This window comes from Balaenoptera ricei, chromosome 1 (genome assembly GCF_028023285.1).
Source record: "Balaenoptera ricei isolate mBalRic1 chromosome 1, mBalRic1.hap2, whole genome shotgun sequence".
Classification (NCBI taxonomy): domain Eukaryota; kingdom Metazoa; phylum Chordata; class Mammalia; order Artiodactyla; family Balaenopteridae; genus Balaenoptera; species Balaenoptera ricei.
In genome coordinates, this window is record NC_082639.1 from 112,530,678 (window position 1) to 112,546,734 (window position 16,057).

The window sequence follows — 16,057 nt, forward strand, 5'->3', positions numbered from 1 at the left end:
TGTCTCCAAAGTCCATGCCTTACCCATCTCTGCTTTCCTCTGATGCTTTCTCAAGAAGTTTTCACATGTCCACTGACTCTAGCCCTTACCCAAGAAAACCACAAATGCAGCCATTTGGAAGATCCTGAATTCCATATTTTATAAAGAGTTTTAATTACAAGAAAACAACATGATGAGGCAGTCTCACAATGTTGCACAGACTCTAAGGCCCCCAAGGAGGAAACTCAAGTCGTGGTCACTGGGATGAGCTCAGTCGCTTTCTCTGCTGGTGTGTTCAGCATTTCAGCTCTCTGGCTGGGAGAGTCCTCTGGCATCTAGAAGCCTAGTGCGGAGTCATACCTGGTGTTCTGCTGAGATGTGTAGGGCAGGGGCATTAGAAATGGAAAGGAAGTTATGGATATATTAATTTAATGAACACTTGTGTGCTAGGGGAACAGGAGTGAATAAAACAAAAAAATCCCTGCCCTCGGAGCTTACATTCTATTGAGGGAAACAGACATGATAAAGGTGGAGTTGACAAAGCAAACTCATTAGAGAAGAACAAATATGTACTGAGCATCTGTGACACGTGACGCACTGGGAATGCAGCACTGAGCGAGACAGACCCAGTCTTCACCTTTTCCATGTATTCAGGCTGGGAGAAAGTCAGATACTTCATGAGTTGTTTGTTACACATCCATCCACTTAACTGCAGTTATGGTTAAGTGCCTCAAAGAACAAGACTAGAGATCTGGGAAGGCCTCCCTGAACAAGTGATATGCTAAATTCTGAAGGGTAAGTAGAATTACCTAAGGGAGGAGAGACTGGACACTGTCTGAGGCAGAAGGGGTGGCATGTGCAAAGGTACTGAGGTAGGACTATGACAAGCTGGAGGAACAGAAAGTAGGCCTGTGTCTAGGGTGAGGAAGAGAGAGTGATGAAGGTAAGCTAGGCAGGGGTTAAGTCTTGGCAGATATTCAAACCCATGTTTAGGAACTTGGGCTTTATTTTAAGATGCAGGATGATCAAAAAGTCACTAGAATTTTGAGAGGCTCTGGATGCCTGGGTAACTAATGGTAGTAGTGCTAACAGAGGGTAAGACTTCTCAAAGGAGAGCTAAACTTTGTGGGAAAGGTGGAGAGTTACAAACACATTGAGTGTGTGGAGGGAGGGCGACGTGGACAATCTCCCGGACATGCAGTAGGGTGTGGGTTCTGAGTTTGGGAGAGGGGCAGAGCCATAGGTGTTAACAAGAGAGTCAGCTACAGCTCTTCTTTGAATTAGACCATAAAGGGGGCAGCACAGCTGAGTGGAAAGAGCATAGACTGGGGAGTCAGACAGAACTGGGCTTAGATTTGAGCTTCTCTGATTTGGTAGCTCTGTGACCCTGGGCAAGTTATTTAATTTCTGTGAAATGCAGTTTCCTTATCTGTAAAACGGGTATGACACTCTGACTTGCAGCGTGGGTCATTGTGCCAGTGTAGATGAAACGGGATATGTAAGATGATTAACACATCTTGCAGTGCTGGGCACATAGTACATTGCTCAGCAAATGCTAAACCCTGCAACTGCTATGATTACTGTTAACTGCCACAAAGTCAAGAGGTACTCACCATTCAGTAAACATTTATGGAGCTTTGTCATGTGTCAGACACTGGTGGAGGTATGAATATACAGCAGTAGACAAACAGTATCCCAGCTCCCATGGCACTTACATTCTAAGTTCAAGGAGTTATGAATAAAATAACCAGAGGAATATCAGACTGGTAAGTAGAGGCAAGGAATTAAAGTAGGGTCATGTGGGAGAGAATGACTGGGGGTTACTTTAAGTCCAGTAGTCAGGGGAGTTCTCCCTAGGGAGGTGGGGTTTGAGCTGAGATCTGATGAAGAGAAGGCAGGCCTGGGAGGAACTGGCAGAGAGCATTCCATCAGGGAGAGCCAACCTCCAAGACCCTGAGTGAGAACAAAGGTGGTGTGGTCTAGAAGCAGGAAGCTCATGATATACCGGCTGAAAGCATGGGCTTTGAACCCCAGCTCTGCCAGCTGCTAGTGGTGTGACCTTGGGCAAGTTACTTAGCCTGTCATGCTTCACTTTCAGCATCTCTAACATGGAAACCACCCTACCTCATATGTTTGTTGGGAGGATTACGTGAGATAACACATGAAAAGTGCTCAGTCCAGTGCACACAGTAAGAGCTCATTTTTTAAAAAATAGAGGATCAGCATAGCTTGAGTTTCACAAAAGAAGAGAAAGAGGGGTAGGAGATGAGGCCAGTGAAGAATAGAGACCACAGTAAGTTGTTGGGTTTTATTCAAAGTACAGCGGGAAACCATTGAAAGATTTTAAGCAGGGAGTGGCATGATCTGATTTAAAATATTAAAAGATCGCTCTGGGGAATTCCCTGGTGGTCCAGTGATTGGGACTTGGTGCTTTCACTGCCGTGGGCCCAGGTTCGATCCCTGGCGGGGGAACTAAGATCCCACAAGGCAAAAAAAAAAAAAAAAAAATCACTCTGGCTGCTCTATGGAAAATGAATTACAGAGATTTTTTTTTTTCTTCTCCAAAAGGTCATGTCTTATCAGAGTGAACAGATGCACTTGTTTTGGGCAGAGTGAGCAGCCTTTTCCTTTGAGTTGCTCCCAGAAGCACAGCATTCTGTCACTGACGCAACAAACGTGTCCTGAGCACTTGCTCTTTGCCAGATACTGTAATAAACACTGGGGATGCAGAGACAAGTAAGCTCAGTCCCTGTGGGGAGAGCCTGGCTTGATTCTTGGCTCCTCACAGGACAGCTGCTACTCATGTTATCATTTTTGTTGTATTTCTTACCCCTGCTCTTAGGAGCAGGTGGTAATGGATGGAGTGGAGCCAGATGTAATCAACTGTAATACAATGTGACAAATGCAATAACAGGGATGAAGGAGGACTACTAGCCTTGAAGGGTGCTAGTAGTCAGGATTAACTCCCAAGAAAGAATGTGAAAGTAGAAGTTACTTAGATGGAAATGGGGGGATGTTTTTAAAGCACTGGCCCTAAAGTAGAAGGAGGTTGGGCAGAAATGCCTAAGACAAAGGAGGAATGACTTAGGAGAAGAGGGGAAGAGGACAAGGAAGGGGCTCAGCACAGGCAAGATCGTAGAGGTGTTGGTCATGGGTGCTTTAGCCTGGGGCCCCAGGGTAACCCTAATAGTATCAATCCTTCTGGAGGTCAATTTAGCAATAAATGATTAAATAATCAAAAAACTAAAAAAACCTTTGACTCAGCAATTTCACTTGGAAACTATTAAAGGTATGTGCAAACATTTACCTACAATGGAATACTATGCAGCTGTTAAAATAGTTATCAAAGAATAATTATTGGTATAGAGAGATGTTTCAGAAATAGTAAATGAAAAAGGAAGGTTACAGAGCTATTTTACAGTGTGCTCCTTTTAAAAAAGTAAATGAAAATACATACATTTGTACACCAAAAACATGAACAAGAATGTTCATAGCAGTATTATTTTTAATAGTCCAAAAGAGAAAACAACCCAAATTTCTATCAGCGGCGGAATGGATAAACAATGGTATATTTATACAGTGGAATAGTCTACAGAAGTGAAGATGAATGAACTACAACTACATTCAACAATGCCCTTGATTCTTACTAACATAATGTTGGGAAAAAAAAGAAAACCCACAAAAGATTATGATTCCATTTATATAAAATTCAGCAGGCAAAGTTGATCTATGCTATTAGAAGTCAGAATAGAGTTTACTTTTTTGGGGTCATTTTTTTTTAATTGTGGGAAAATACCCATAACATAAAATTTATCATTTCAACCATTTTAAAGTGTGCAATTCCGTGGCATGCAATACATTCACAAAGTTGGGTAACCATTACCTCTCTCTAGTTCCAGAACTTCAAGCAGTACCTCTTAGGCAGTCACTCCCCATTCATCCCTCCCCCGCCGCCCCAATGATGTTATTTTCCAAGAGGAGGGAATAATGCCTGGAGGGAACATAGTGGGGGGCTTCTGGATATTGGTAACGTTCCCTATTTTTTTAAATCTAGGTGGGAGTTACACGGCTGTGTGCATGTTGTGAAAATTTATCTCGCTGTACACTTATAATTTACATACTTTTTGCATGTATATTATATCTAAGTACACATAGATAAATGTGGAGATATACTGTATCTATATGAAATGCTAACAGCGATTTTTTTGCTAGGAGGTAAGATTATGAATCTAGTTTGTGTTTTGCTAACTTGTGTTTTCTAATTGCTCTTTATGGATATGTATTACTCTGGTAGTAAGTTTTTAAATTTAAAATATCTTAAAGGAAAATAACATTGTAATGCCTTTCAAGAGAAAATGTTCCTTACCATCAGGGGCACTGGGAGTGTCCCACCAAAACCTTGCCTGGTCACTATTTTGCCTGAGGGCTGATACTCCTTTATGAATCCATCACCCTGCATGGTTCTGGACCCGTCCTCTCTCCCTGGTGGATATGGAAGGGGTGTGTGTGGGAGACATGAGGGAGTGAGGAAGGGTGTTCCAGTTCTCCTCGGCCACTGAGTGGTTGTGCTCGGAGGACTCACTCCCTGCCAGGCTGGAATTAAACTTGAAATAAAAGCTGGGGAATTTGAAAAGAAAAGGTAGGGGTCAAGGTGAACAGGCTGCCCTGACTGATCTGAGAGGAGCATCAGGGAGTGACCAAGGGCTTCAAGCAAGCAAAGGACTTTCCAGTCTATCAATACAGAGACAAGCAACCACTCCAGACAGAGATTTTCATAAGAGAAGACTTTCACAGCCTTCTTCAATCACCCAGCTTCCACCAAAAGATGAAAGTACTAAGTACTATCTACATGTAAAGCTCCCTGTCTCTCTCTTTCAGGAGTTTGAATGCCTTTTAGCCACCTTTGTCTTATTGGCTTTCTCATCTTTCCAATCTCAATTTTCATCTCCATCCCCTCCAGGCTCTCAGGCATTATGAACCTCTTTCTCCTCTGTGCTTCCAAAGCACCTTGTTTATACTCTACTAGAGCAGCCACCGTATGGTGTAACAAGTCTTTGCCACCAAATTGTGATCTCCTTAATAGCTGGGACTAGGTCTTTTTGATCACTGCTTCAACACCCATACAGTAGATACCCAACAAACGTTGATCTGAATTACTGAAGGGGGTGTCTTCTTCCCATCTTGGACCCTTTTGCCAAGTGGAGTGACTATACACATTCCTTCCATTTTCCTTAAGGCTTTTATTCTCTACATCTTTTGTTGGTTCCAAGATTTCTGGAATTCTTAAGAGATGATTACATGTTTACACATGCACATGCCCTGGAGCTTGCAGCTTTATGGCCACTTCCATGTGCATTATGGGGCCTGTAGTCATCCCACATCCTCTCCAGCTCTTTGCTGATACTTGTCTTGCTTTTCCTCCTCAATTCAAGGAAGTAAGTACATGTAAATAAATTGCTTTTGGCTGAGCTTTTAGAGAGGAATTTTCCTCTACATGTTAAAAGATTTCAGTACTATACCAGCCCTTTGCCTTATTTGCTGAGCCCTCACAATACGCCAGACACTGTGCTGGTTCATGATCTAGCAGGATAGACAGCCACCACCTTAGATTGATTTATTTACTCATTGATCATCCTCTGGAAACATGTAGCAGGGCACCTGACCTAATCTTTGGTCAGGCGTAGCTTCCTTGAGGAACTGACGTTTCTGCCACGTGTACAAACTAAAGTAGAAAGTGGTTGAGGGGAAATGGGTGATAAAAGAATCAAGGAAACTGCATGTTTAAAAGGCCCTGAAGTGTGGAGGTTGGGAGGATCTTAAAGACATTGCCAAGAGGAGTGTGGGGCTGGGGGTAGTGGCCCAGAGGAGGTTGAAGAAGTGGGCAGAGATGGAATAAGACAGTGCCTTGATGTATAATAAGGCTGCTTTAGTCAGGAATCTTTTGGTTGAAAATGACAAAAATCCCCCTAAGAAAAAAGGGAAACATTTATTGGCTCAGAAGTTAAAAGTTCAGGGCTTTCAAGATCAAAGATGTCATTGAGTTTTGACACCTCTCTCTGTCTCTGTCTCATCTTTGCTTTCCTTTGTGTTAGCTTCATTCTTGGGCTGGCCTCTGTGAAATCATCCTCTGATCCCCCCTTGTCACACAGAAGCCAAAGACTGGAGAGGAAGGGAATGTGGGTGAGAAAGACTAATTGATAGGGGCCATTTACCTTTCCACTCTTGAAGGTCACCTTCTTTTCAGGAGATGTCCACATGTCCCCACCGCAGATCCCCTGGGGGAGGGCAGGAAGCTTGGCCTTCTACGTTGGTAGAGATGGAAACAGGTGAGGGGATCCTGTTTCCAGACTCCAAAACTGCTTGCTTTCTTAAAATAGCAAACCTACAGCCCCCTGTCTCTTTCTCTAAGGGCCTAAAATGCATTTTCTTGGCTGCATCCTCAGCCTTCCCTGGAAGCAGGATCATTTGGGGTTGGTAAGAGAAAAGAAAGAAGGCGGGAACTCCAGAAACTCCTTCCGACTCCCACCCCCTCATTCTGGCCCTCGGTCCCCAGTGCTTAGTGGGTCCTGACCTATTTGTCTTACTCGCGCTTTCTTCCGGAGCCTTTTCAGACCCCTCCAGGGTCCTGTCCCAACGCAGGGGCTTCAGAACTCCTCCACTGTCTGGTGAGCCGCCCTTCTTCCGCCTCACGCACACCCTAACTAAGCAGGACCAGCAGAAGAATACCCAACGCAGGGACCCCTTTTATTCTGAGCTCTTGCGCTTCCGCCTCCGGGGCGGAGACTCCTCCCCCTCACCGTCCCAATTGTATTCCCTGGAAGAGCAGCCGGAAAAGCCTCCTCCTGCTCAGACCGGGATAAACGAGAAGCTGGTTCCTTCTCGCAACCAGCTCTTTGAGCCCTGGGAACCGCCGTGGCGGTCGGCACTGCAGCACCAAAGGCTGCGAGCACAACCTGGGCTCAGCGCCAGCTGGTCGCGGGCGGTGCGGGAGCGGCTTCAGCACCACGGACAGCGCCCCGCCCGCGGCCCTCCGGCCTGCGGCGCGCTTCGGCAGCTTTAGGCGAGCCCGCGAGCTATGCCAGAGGCATGGCCTGGCGCTCGGGCCCCATGGCGCTGCTCCTCAGCTTTGGCCTCCTCGGGCTGTGCTCAGGTAAGGACAAGTCGCCGCGCTCATTCTCACTCAGTCTCGAAGGTGTACGGGAGGGATCCCTAAGGCGGGGAGTCTGTTAGGGGTTAGGGGAGAGACCTACGGGACCGCAGGGAGTACCTGGGAGACTGAACTGGGAGGAGGACATACCCAAAGTGATGCTGGGAAGAGAGGGCAACCTGGGCAGAGGTGGTGGAGAGGGTGTGGGCACAGACAGGAAGGAGGGAGGGGATCTCCCCAGGCTATCTGGGGTGGAAGGAAGGGGAGAGTCTGATTGCAGCTGAGATGCCATTTGACTTCCTGTGAAACATTATCTCAAGAAAATCTACCTGGTTCAGTACCCTCCCTTGGCTCTCCATCATTTTCTGTCCCTCATATTGGACCCCTGATTTTGCTCACTCCAAAGGGGCAAGGCAGGAGGGGGAAAGAAGCAACTTCTCAACTCTCTTGTAGGGTGGACAGGAGACTCGGAAGGGAAGAAGCTCTGCCAGGCGGAGGGCCAGGGAGGAATCTCTGAGAGGGTGGGGTGCATTCGTGCAGGGTTGCAGAAGGAGATAGAGTGTGTGGTGGGGCAGGTACAAAGGGAATATACAACTAAATGAGCTTTCCATACCTGCCTACAATCTCATGAGAGGTGGGCTCCTGTAGGTGCGCAACTTGGGACTAAATATATGCCCTGACCCAGAGCTCAGGCAGCCCAACTATTCTACTCCAACCCAGTACCTTTGGGGGGAGGGGGTCACAGCCAGTCACATGTAGAGGCACACAATGTTACTTGCACACATAGATGGGCACTGACTGAGGAGAAAGGCTGTATGGTGGGACATGAATAACTGTTCCCCTTTCACCACCCTCCAGAACCTTCCTTGAATTGTAGGTATCTTCTAGGGGAAGCCATGGAGACAGAAATTTCAATTATTTTGAAACCACCCTCTGAGACCTTGCAGGAAGAGCAGGGTCTCCACTAATCCTTGCAGAATGGGTTCTTAGTGGGGGACTGTGAGGGGCTGTCTGGGCTCCTTGGTCAGTGATCTCAGAGAGGGACTTCTCTATGAGGGGCCTCCATGGGGTAACCTAAGCATTTTGCTATATCCTTAAGGATGGGGCTGTGGGAAGCTACAGCCTCCTGTTTGGGCCTAGGTTGTACCACTTGCCTAGGGAGAGTGGGATCCTGGGTGGGACCTCCTTGCCTATGTACTTACCTCTTGCCCTCCACCCACACTACCCAGGAGTCTGTGGTACAGACACAGAGGAGCGGCTGGTGGAGCATCTCCTGGATCCCTCCCGCTACAATAAGCTTATCCGCCCAGCCACCAATGGCTCTGAGCTGGTGACCGTACAGCTCATGGTATCACTGGCCCAGCTCATCAGTGTGGTGAGTGAAGGTCCCAAACTCTCTGCCCAGCTACTGAAGTCAGCATAGCCAGAATGTGTTTGTGCTTATTCTTCTGGAGTTCCCAAGGCTTGGGGAGGTGGGGGAAGGAACCTGGGTGGTGTAGTGAGACCACAGGCTTGAGGGGTGGGGGTGGGGCACTTCTCAGCAGCTTCTCTTCTTCCCTGCAGCATGAGCGGGAGCAGATCATGACCACCAACGTCTGGCTGACCCAGGTTAGCACTCTTCCTGTCCACACCCCTGGGGGGCATGTGCTTTTCCCTCTTTAATGTCCTCAAGAGAGGCAGAAATTTATAGACTTTGGAGTCCTAAATAACTGGATTTGAATTTTGGTTCTTCTACTCACAGCTCTGTAACTTTGAATATGTTAAACTCTGCAAGATCCATTTTCTCATTTGTAAAACGTAAATTCTAATATCTTGGCTTGGCTATGCAAATTAAATGAGAAGACACTTTTGCTGGGCAGAGAAGTCACTGTGGGGATGCAATGACTTTTCAAAACTTCCTCAAGCCAGATAGGCCTCCTCTTGTCCCTGTCCTTGACCTTGAGCCCCTCCCAGGGCAGAGGTTGGTGCTGCCTCCCTCTCTCTCTTTCCCAGGAGTGGGAGGATTATCGCCTCACCTGGAAGCCTGAGGAATTTGACAACATGAAGAAAGTTCGGCTCCCTTCCAAACACATCTGGCTCCCAGATGTGGTCCTATACAACAAGTAGGTGACCCTGGAAGGGTGGGAAGGCTGGAGGAGATCATGGGAGTACTCAGGTCTTGGGGAAAGTAAATTAGCTCATGCTGGGGGACAGAGGGACTTTTCATTGGCAAAGACAAGTCACTACCCAGACAGACAGACCCAAACCAGTGAGGTATAATGTGGACAGCCAAGGTAACTTGGGCCATGGCCAGCTCCCTCTCAGCCACTTAGGACTCCCAGTGTTTGGAGCTGCAGTGGCATAAAAACGAGTATTGACAGCCCCCAGTGCCTAAACTGATTCAAGAATAGGCTTTTCAGGAGGATTGGGGAGGGTCAAAGAACTTGGAGATCCCAGTTTCTCCTCCAGGTTCCAGCCCCTCTCCTACAATAATCCCTCTTATCTCGAAGACCCAAAGCCACTAGTCCATAGCCACTAGGGACCGTCTCCTCCTCCCACCTGCCCCTGTCCCTGTCCATTAGTTGGGGCTCCTCACTCTGGCCTCCCTGGCTCCCCTAACTTCTCCACCTTCATGTGGAGCAACCAGCTTACAGAATGCATGACAAGTGGCAGATGTGCCTCCCCTCTTCATCACCCTCTTCTGTCTCTGAGGCCTTCTGACCAGGACACCTCTTCTCCTCACCAACCCACCCAGATCCCCTTCTTGCTCAATTCCTGCTCCTCCTCCCTCTACCCCTGGATGGTTACCCTCTTCCCATATATCCCTTTGGCTTTCCTCTCTTCCCACTCAGGGCTGGGTTGATGGGTGGGGTGGAGGAATGCTTAGGCCAGGGCTGACTGCGCTCATCCCTTGGCAGTGCTGACGGCATGTACGAGGTGTCCTTCTATTCCAATGCCGTGGTCTCCTATGATGGCAGCATCTTCTGGCTGCCGCCTGCCATCTACAAGAGTGCATGCAAGATCGAAGTAAAGCACTTCCCATTTGACCAGCAGAACTGCACCATGAAGTTCCGCTCGTGGACCTACGACCGCACCGAGATTGACCTGGTGCTCAAGAGTGACGTGGCCAGCCTGGACGACTTCACGCCCAGTGGCGAGTGGGACATTGTTGCGCTGCCGGGCCGGCGCAACGAGAACCCGGACGACTCCACTTATGTGGACATCACGTACGACTTCATCATCCGCCGCAAGCCACTCTTCTACACCATCAATCTCATCATCCCCTGCGTGCTTATCACCTCACTAGCCATCCTTGTCTTCTACCTGCCATCTGACTGCGGCGAGAAGATGACGCTGTGCATCTCCGTGCTTCTGGCGCTCACCGTCTTCCTGCTGCTCATCTCCAAGATCGTGCCGCCCACCTCCCTCGATGTGCCGCTTGTAGGCAAGTACCTCATGTTCACCATGGTGCTAGTCACCTTCTCCATCGTCACCAGCGTGTGCGTGCTCAACGTGCACCACCGCTCACCCACCACGCACACCATGGCTCCCTGGGTCAAGGTCATCTTCCTGGAGAAGCTGCCCACGCTGCTCTTCATGCAGCAGCCGCGCCACCGCTGCGCCCGCCAACGCCTGCGCCTGCGGCGGCGCCAGCGCGGGCGGGAGGGAGCCGGCGCCCTCTTCTTCCGCGAAGCCCTGGGGGCAGACTCTTGCACGTGCTTCGTCAACCACGCGTCTGTCCAGGGCTTGGCTGGGGCCTTCGGCTCGGAGCCGGCGCCGGCAGCCGGCCCCGCGCGCTCTGGGGGGCCGTGTGGCTGCGGCCTCCGGGAGGCGGTGGACGGCGTGCGCTTCATCGCGGACCACATGCGGAGCGAGGACGACGACCAGAGCGTGAGTGAGGCGCGGGGACTCGGGCGTGGGATGCGGGCTGCAGGGCCCTCGGTACCTGCGCAGACAGACACCGAGGAGCTAACGGGAGTGCAGGATGTGGGCAGTGAGAGTCCGGCCGGGGCCTGTGGGCCTTGGCGCTGGCGTGGCCTCTTCTCTGACTTCCGGGAGGCGGCACAGCCTAAGCTGCAGTTGGTACAGGATGACCTTGCGGCTTCCTGAGGACTAGTATCCAGAGCAAAATGCCTCAGCTGGGGCATCGTGAGTGTCGTTAGTGTTGGGAGGGTGGCCAGGAAGTGGAGGAGGCCCTTCTGGGTTTGCAGCTGGCCCGTGGCTCTGACCCCAGACACCCTCTCTGCCGCTTGTACTCCCGAGCCCATGTTGTTAACCTGCAGCTCTTAGCACAAATGGAGATGAGTCCTTTGTGTGCCCCGCGTCGGGGGGCAAAATTGAGGGCAGTAGAAAGTGTGTATGGGAGGGGTGGGGGTGGTTAAGAGGTTCCACCAGCTGCTGGGAAGAGCAAAGAGTCCCAAAGCAATATCCTTTTCCTGCTCTTCTGGGTCCTCAGGGGATGCCCTTGTGAAATATTTACGGAGGTGGGGGCAGGTGGAGGCGAGGGTTTTTAAGACCCACCCTGAGCTTTCTGCACACTGGGATCTTTCTGCAGTGACTCCCAGAAGGGGAACACTGAGCCAGGGGATGGGGGGGAAGATGGTGGGTTGACTTCCCCCCACTTTGGGCTGTGGCTGGCCCCATCTGGCAATCAGTCTTTGGGTACCTGGCTGGTTCCAGGCTGTGGCTCAGCTGTTGCTCTGGTGACTGGCCATGTTTCCACTGGATTGCAGCCATTCCGGCTTGGGGGATGAGGAAGGGTGGGCTCCTGCACTACCGGTTTTTTTTTTTTTTGGTGGGGGGGATGCTTCAGAGCCTGGTGTTTCTATTCCCTGGGAGGGCAGGAGCTGAGGCTTGAGCTAAGGAGCAAGTTATGGTCCTGAAGGAAGAAGAGAGGGACCAAGTCATGAGGAAATGGGGCGGGAGCCTCAGAGGTGGCTGAGGCCAAGTGGGAGATGCCGGTGGTGCATGCAGGGGGTTGACCGGCTGCGTCACTGCCTCCGCCTCCCCCACTGCAGTCCACTCATGTAATGTGCATTTACTGAGTTAGGTGATGAGGATGCAATGACCTACTTGGATGCTTCACAGGCATCTCAAACTTAACATGTCCAAAACTGAGTGCTTAATCTACATCCCCACCACCAACTTGCTCCTCCTCCAATCTCCCCATCTTTTAGTAAATGACATCACCATCCACCCAATGGTTTAGACCAAAAACCTGCAGTCATCCTTGACTCCTCTCTTTCTTACGTCCCCCACCATCCAAATCATCAGAAGTCCTGTCCTATGGAACCAACCTCCAAAGTGATTTTCAGCTTCCTTCTTTATTCACCATCTCCATGCTGCCTCCCTGGCTGTAGGCCTCTATCAGCTCTTGCCTGGACCAGGGCAGAGACTCCTAATGGTCTCCCTGATTCAGTTCTTGTGCTTCTCCATCCAAACACACAATGTCTCCTGCTCACTTTGTGCCATCTCTCCCCTGCTCAGGTCACTGGCTTATCTGCTCAACCTTTCTAAGCCAGCTAAGCTCTTTCCTGACTCAGGACCTTTGCACATATTGGTCCCTCTGTTTGGAATGCCCTTCTTTTTTTCCTTTTAAAAATTATTATTACTATTATTAATTTTTGCACTACTGTTTGAGGGTAAGTTGTGGACATAGTGATCCTTTATCCCAAATACCTCAGCTTTTCTCTCCTAAGAACAGAGATATTGTCTTGCATAACCCAGGCTCAGTGATGAAATTCAGGACATTTAGCATCAATACAATACCTTTATCTGATATAAAGTCCATACTAACATTTTTTCAGTTGTCTCAGTAATGTCCCTTGTAGCATCTCCCCCACTTCAATCCAGGATCTTGAATTCCACTTAGTTGTTCCGTCTCTTTAGTTTCCATCAATCTGGAACGGTTCCTCAGCTTTGTCTTTCATGGCATAAACATTTTTGAAGGGTACAGACCAATCGAAGATCCCTCGGTTTGGGTTTGTCTGATTGTTTCTGATTGTTTCAGCTGGCTCCTTCTCACTTATCAGATCTTAGCTTAAGGTGTCACCTCCTCAAAGAGGCCTCCCCAGATCACACCCTGAATTATATCTCCCCCTCCATTTCTCTATCCTTTGTTTCCATATAGGCACCCACCAATGCGTAATTATTTCATTTTTACTAATTTTGTGTCCATCTCCCTCAGTAGACTGTAAACTGCAGGATGTGTTTGTCTTGCTCTCAGTCACATCCCCAGTGCCTAGCATGGTGCCAGGTACATAGGAGGCACAAGGGTGACACGAATGAGTCATTATTCAGCTGCTGACTAAAGGAAGGTGCACAGTGCCTCTTCCCATCCCCCCGGCTGGCTGGGCTACAGATGAACACGTGTACAAAGGTCCAGACTCAGGCCGGAGTGGAGCAGCTCTGAGTGGAGGCCAGGCCTCCTGCAGGCCCTGTGATTGGCTCCCAAACCCACAGAGGTTATTTTCTTCTGGACGGGTTTGTTTACACCTGAGATCTAGTCCTCACCCTCTGGGGCTGTTGGATGGGGCTCCCCAGGCAGTCATATAAGGAGTGAGGCCTGCAGAGGCAGCCATTCATTCACTAATTCAACACCCGTTTACCGGAACCCTGTGTTTGAGATGCTGGGATTACAAAGATGAATCAAATCGGGTCCCTGTAGTTTAGGAGCTCATAGCTTAAGTGGCGGGAGGCGGGCGGGGAGGAAGGAGGGGACAGGCATACAAATTGAAATGACAATACAGTGCAGTAAAAATACCGTGATAGAGACGTGTACACAGTGCTGAGGGAACCCAGAGGAAACAGTGGTTCATTCTCATCAGGGGGATCAGGGAAGCCTTCATAGAAGAGGTGACATTTGATTTAGCCTTTGAAGGATTTGTAGGAGTTCACAGGTAGAGATAAGGAGGACTGGAATTCTAGACCAAAAGGAAACCCAAAGGCACAGAGACCTGAGAGGACAGACTGGAGTTTGGTAAGGCTGGGTCAGAGGCTGGAAGATAGGTGGTTGGCTCATATTTGTCATGGGTGGGTCTTGATTTTAGACTTGGGAGTTTGGGTGGCTGCTGAAGGCAGTGGGGCCACTGGAGGCTTTTAAGCAGGCAAGACTGGGGCCATGCTTTGCAAAGGTCACTCTGGGGTCGTGGAGTGAGAGGAGTGATGTGTGGTGGAAGCTGCTTCTACCTGATCCACTCCCCTCCTGTATCATGTGATTGATACCTGGGTCTCCTTCCTCTCCTCTGTCCAGGTGAGTGAGGACTGGAAGTATGTCGCCATGGTGATCGACCGTCTGTTCCTTTGGATCTTTGTCTTCGTCTGTGTCTTTGGCACCATCGGCATGTTCCTGCAGCCTCTCTTCCAGAACTACACCACTGCCACCTTCCTCCACGCAGACAACTCGGCTCCCAGCTCCAAGTGAGGCCCTCCCCAGCTCCATGCTCCTTCACCCCTCTGTTGTACAGTAGTTTTGGGTCGAGGAGGGATGAGTGAGCTACCAGGAAGAGGGGTGCTGCCCCCACAGACCCATCTTTTCACTTCACCTGGAGCCCGCCCCCCCGCCAGCGCCAACCTGGAGGCTGGACCAGCTGCGTCGTGTTCTGGCTGCTCTCCTCCTCCTCTTGTACCAAGCCAGGCAATAGTGCTGCTGGTTGAGCATGAAGGCTGAGAAGTGGAGGATGGAGTGGTTGGAGCCTTCCACCCTGAGGAAAGTGTGATGGGGAAGGGGACAAGAAGGGGACAGAACCATCGGCTGCCTCCAAGTCATGGGAAAAGGGAGGAGCACGGGGGCGAGACAGGGGCTCCGACTCTGTGCTGGGCTGGCCTGACGCAATGGCAGCTCAGAAGGGAGGAGCAAGGGGAGAGAGGCCTGGGTGTGACCTGATGTCTGTCCCTGCTTAAGTGGACAGCAGCTAGCTGGGTGGGTCTCACGGCAGGCAGGGGTTCCTGCCCAGAGGTTAGCCTGGAGCTGAGGTCGGCATCCTGAGCGAGGCTTCCAGCCCAGTCCCACAGCCCCTTGCTTCTAAGGGGCCCAGAGCTCAGGCCCAGGTCCCCTTCTCCCAGTGAAGATTCTCCCTAGACTTCCTTTCTTGCTCAGGCCAGGGTGTGGGGGGGCAAGGCTGGGTATTAGGGGAGCCTCGGAGTTCTGAATCTTTGGGTGACCTGCTTGGAGCTTAAGGGCCGAATTCTTGAACTGTGTGAGTTCAAGTTCACAGGCTGTTCCTCGGCCGCAATTTGAACCGACTGGTCATTGGAATGAGTAAACTAAGGACATTAGCTTTAAGCAGACCCAGCCCTCTTGCCCGCAGCAGAGCAGGCCGGGCAGGAGAGGGCTGCCTGTGGAGGCCAGCCCAGCAGGGTGCGCGTGGCCAGAACTCTGCCACATCAGCATGGCTCCTGCCCCCCTACTTCTGTTCCTGGCTCCATCCTTTCTGCTCTGGCTCCTCCTCTTCCCCCGCCCAACCAAACCTGAGCAGGGTTGAAGCAGAACTTCGGAAGGACAGGTCTGCTACTGCCGGTCTGCACAGCGGACTGTACACAGAGCCCAGCCTTCGGCTTCCTGTCCTGTGGGTCCCTGGAGGGTGTATCCCGACGCTGCTCCCAGGGGCCAGCTGGAGGCCACCTTGCCTGTTAGCCCAGGAAACAGACCTCTTCAAGGATCACCTGCCCTGGCCCCCGCCACGTGACTGGCTCTGATCTGTGGTCCCAGGCTGGCCTCAGTGCTGGGCCAGCGGGGTCACAGAGGCGTCCGTCTGCCAAGCGCACCTGAGGGGCCTGCCCGACACACCGTGCTATTCTCTGGAATCTGGCTGGACGCCTGCTTCTGCAGGCACCTCGGAGGTGGGGAGACAGCACAGGCACAGAGCGCTGGACAGGGCGCACAGTCTGAATTCTGGTCCCCGCTCTGCCACTTACTCTCAGCCATCCTGAGCAAGTCTGGCTAGGCCTCAG

The 16,057-nt window shown here is 50.6% G+C and overlaps 1 protein-coding gene across 1 annotated transcript; it reads left to right on the top strand.

Annotated features, from left to right (window-relative positions):
- Window positions 1–7,065: 7,065 nt before the first annotated feature.
- On the top strand, window positions 7,066–14,528 carry CHRNB2 (cholinergic receptor nicotinic beta 2 subunit). The gene is made up of 6 exons (XM_059901968.1): window positions 7,066–7,129; window positions 8,356–8,501; window positions 8,690–8,734; window positions 9,119–9,228; window positions 10,024–10,996; window positions 14,358–14,528. The coding sequence occupies exons 1-6, from the start codon at window positions 7,066–7,068 to the stop codon at window positions 14,526–14,528; spliced, it is 1,509 nt and encodes a 502-aa protein (XP_059757951.1).
- The last annotated feature ends 1,529 nt before the right edge of the window (window positions 14,529–16,057 follow it).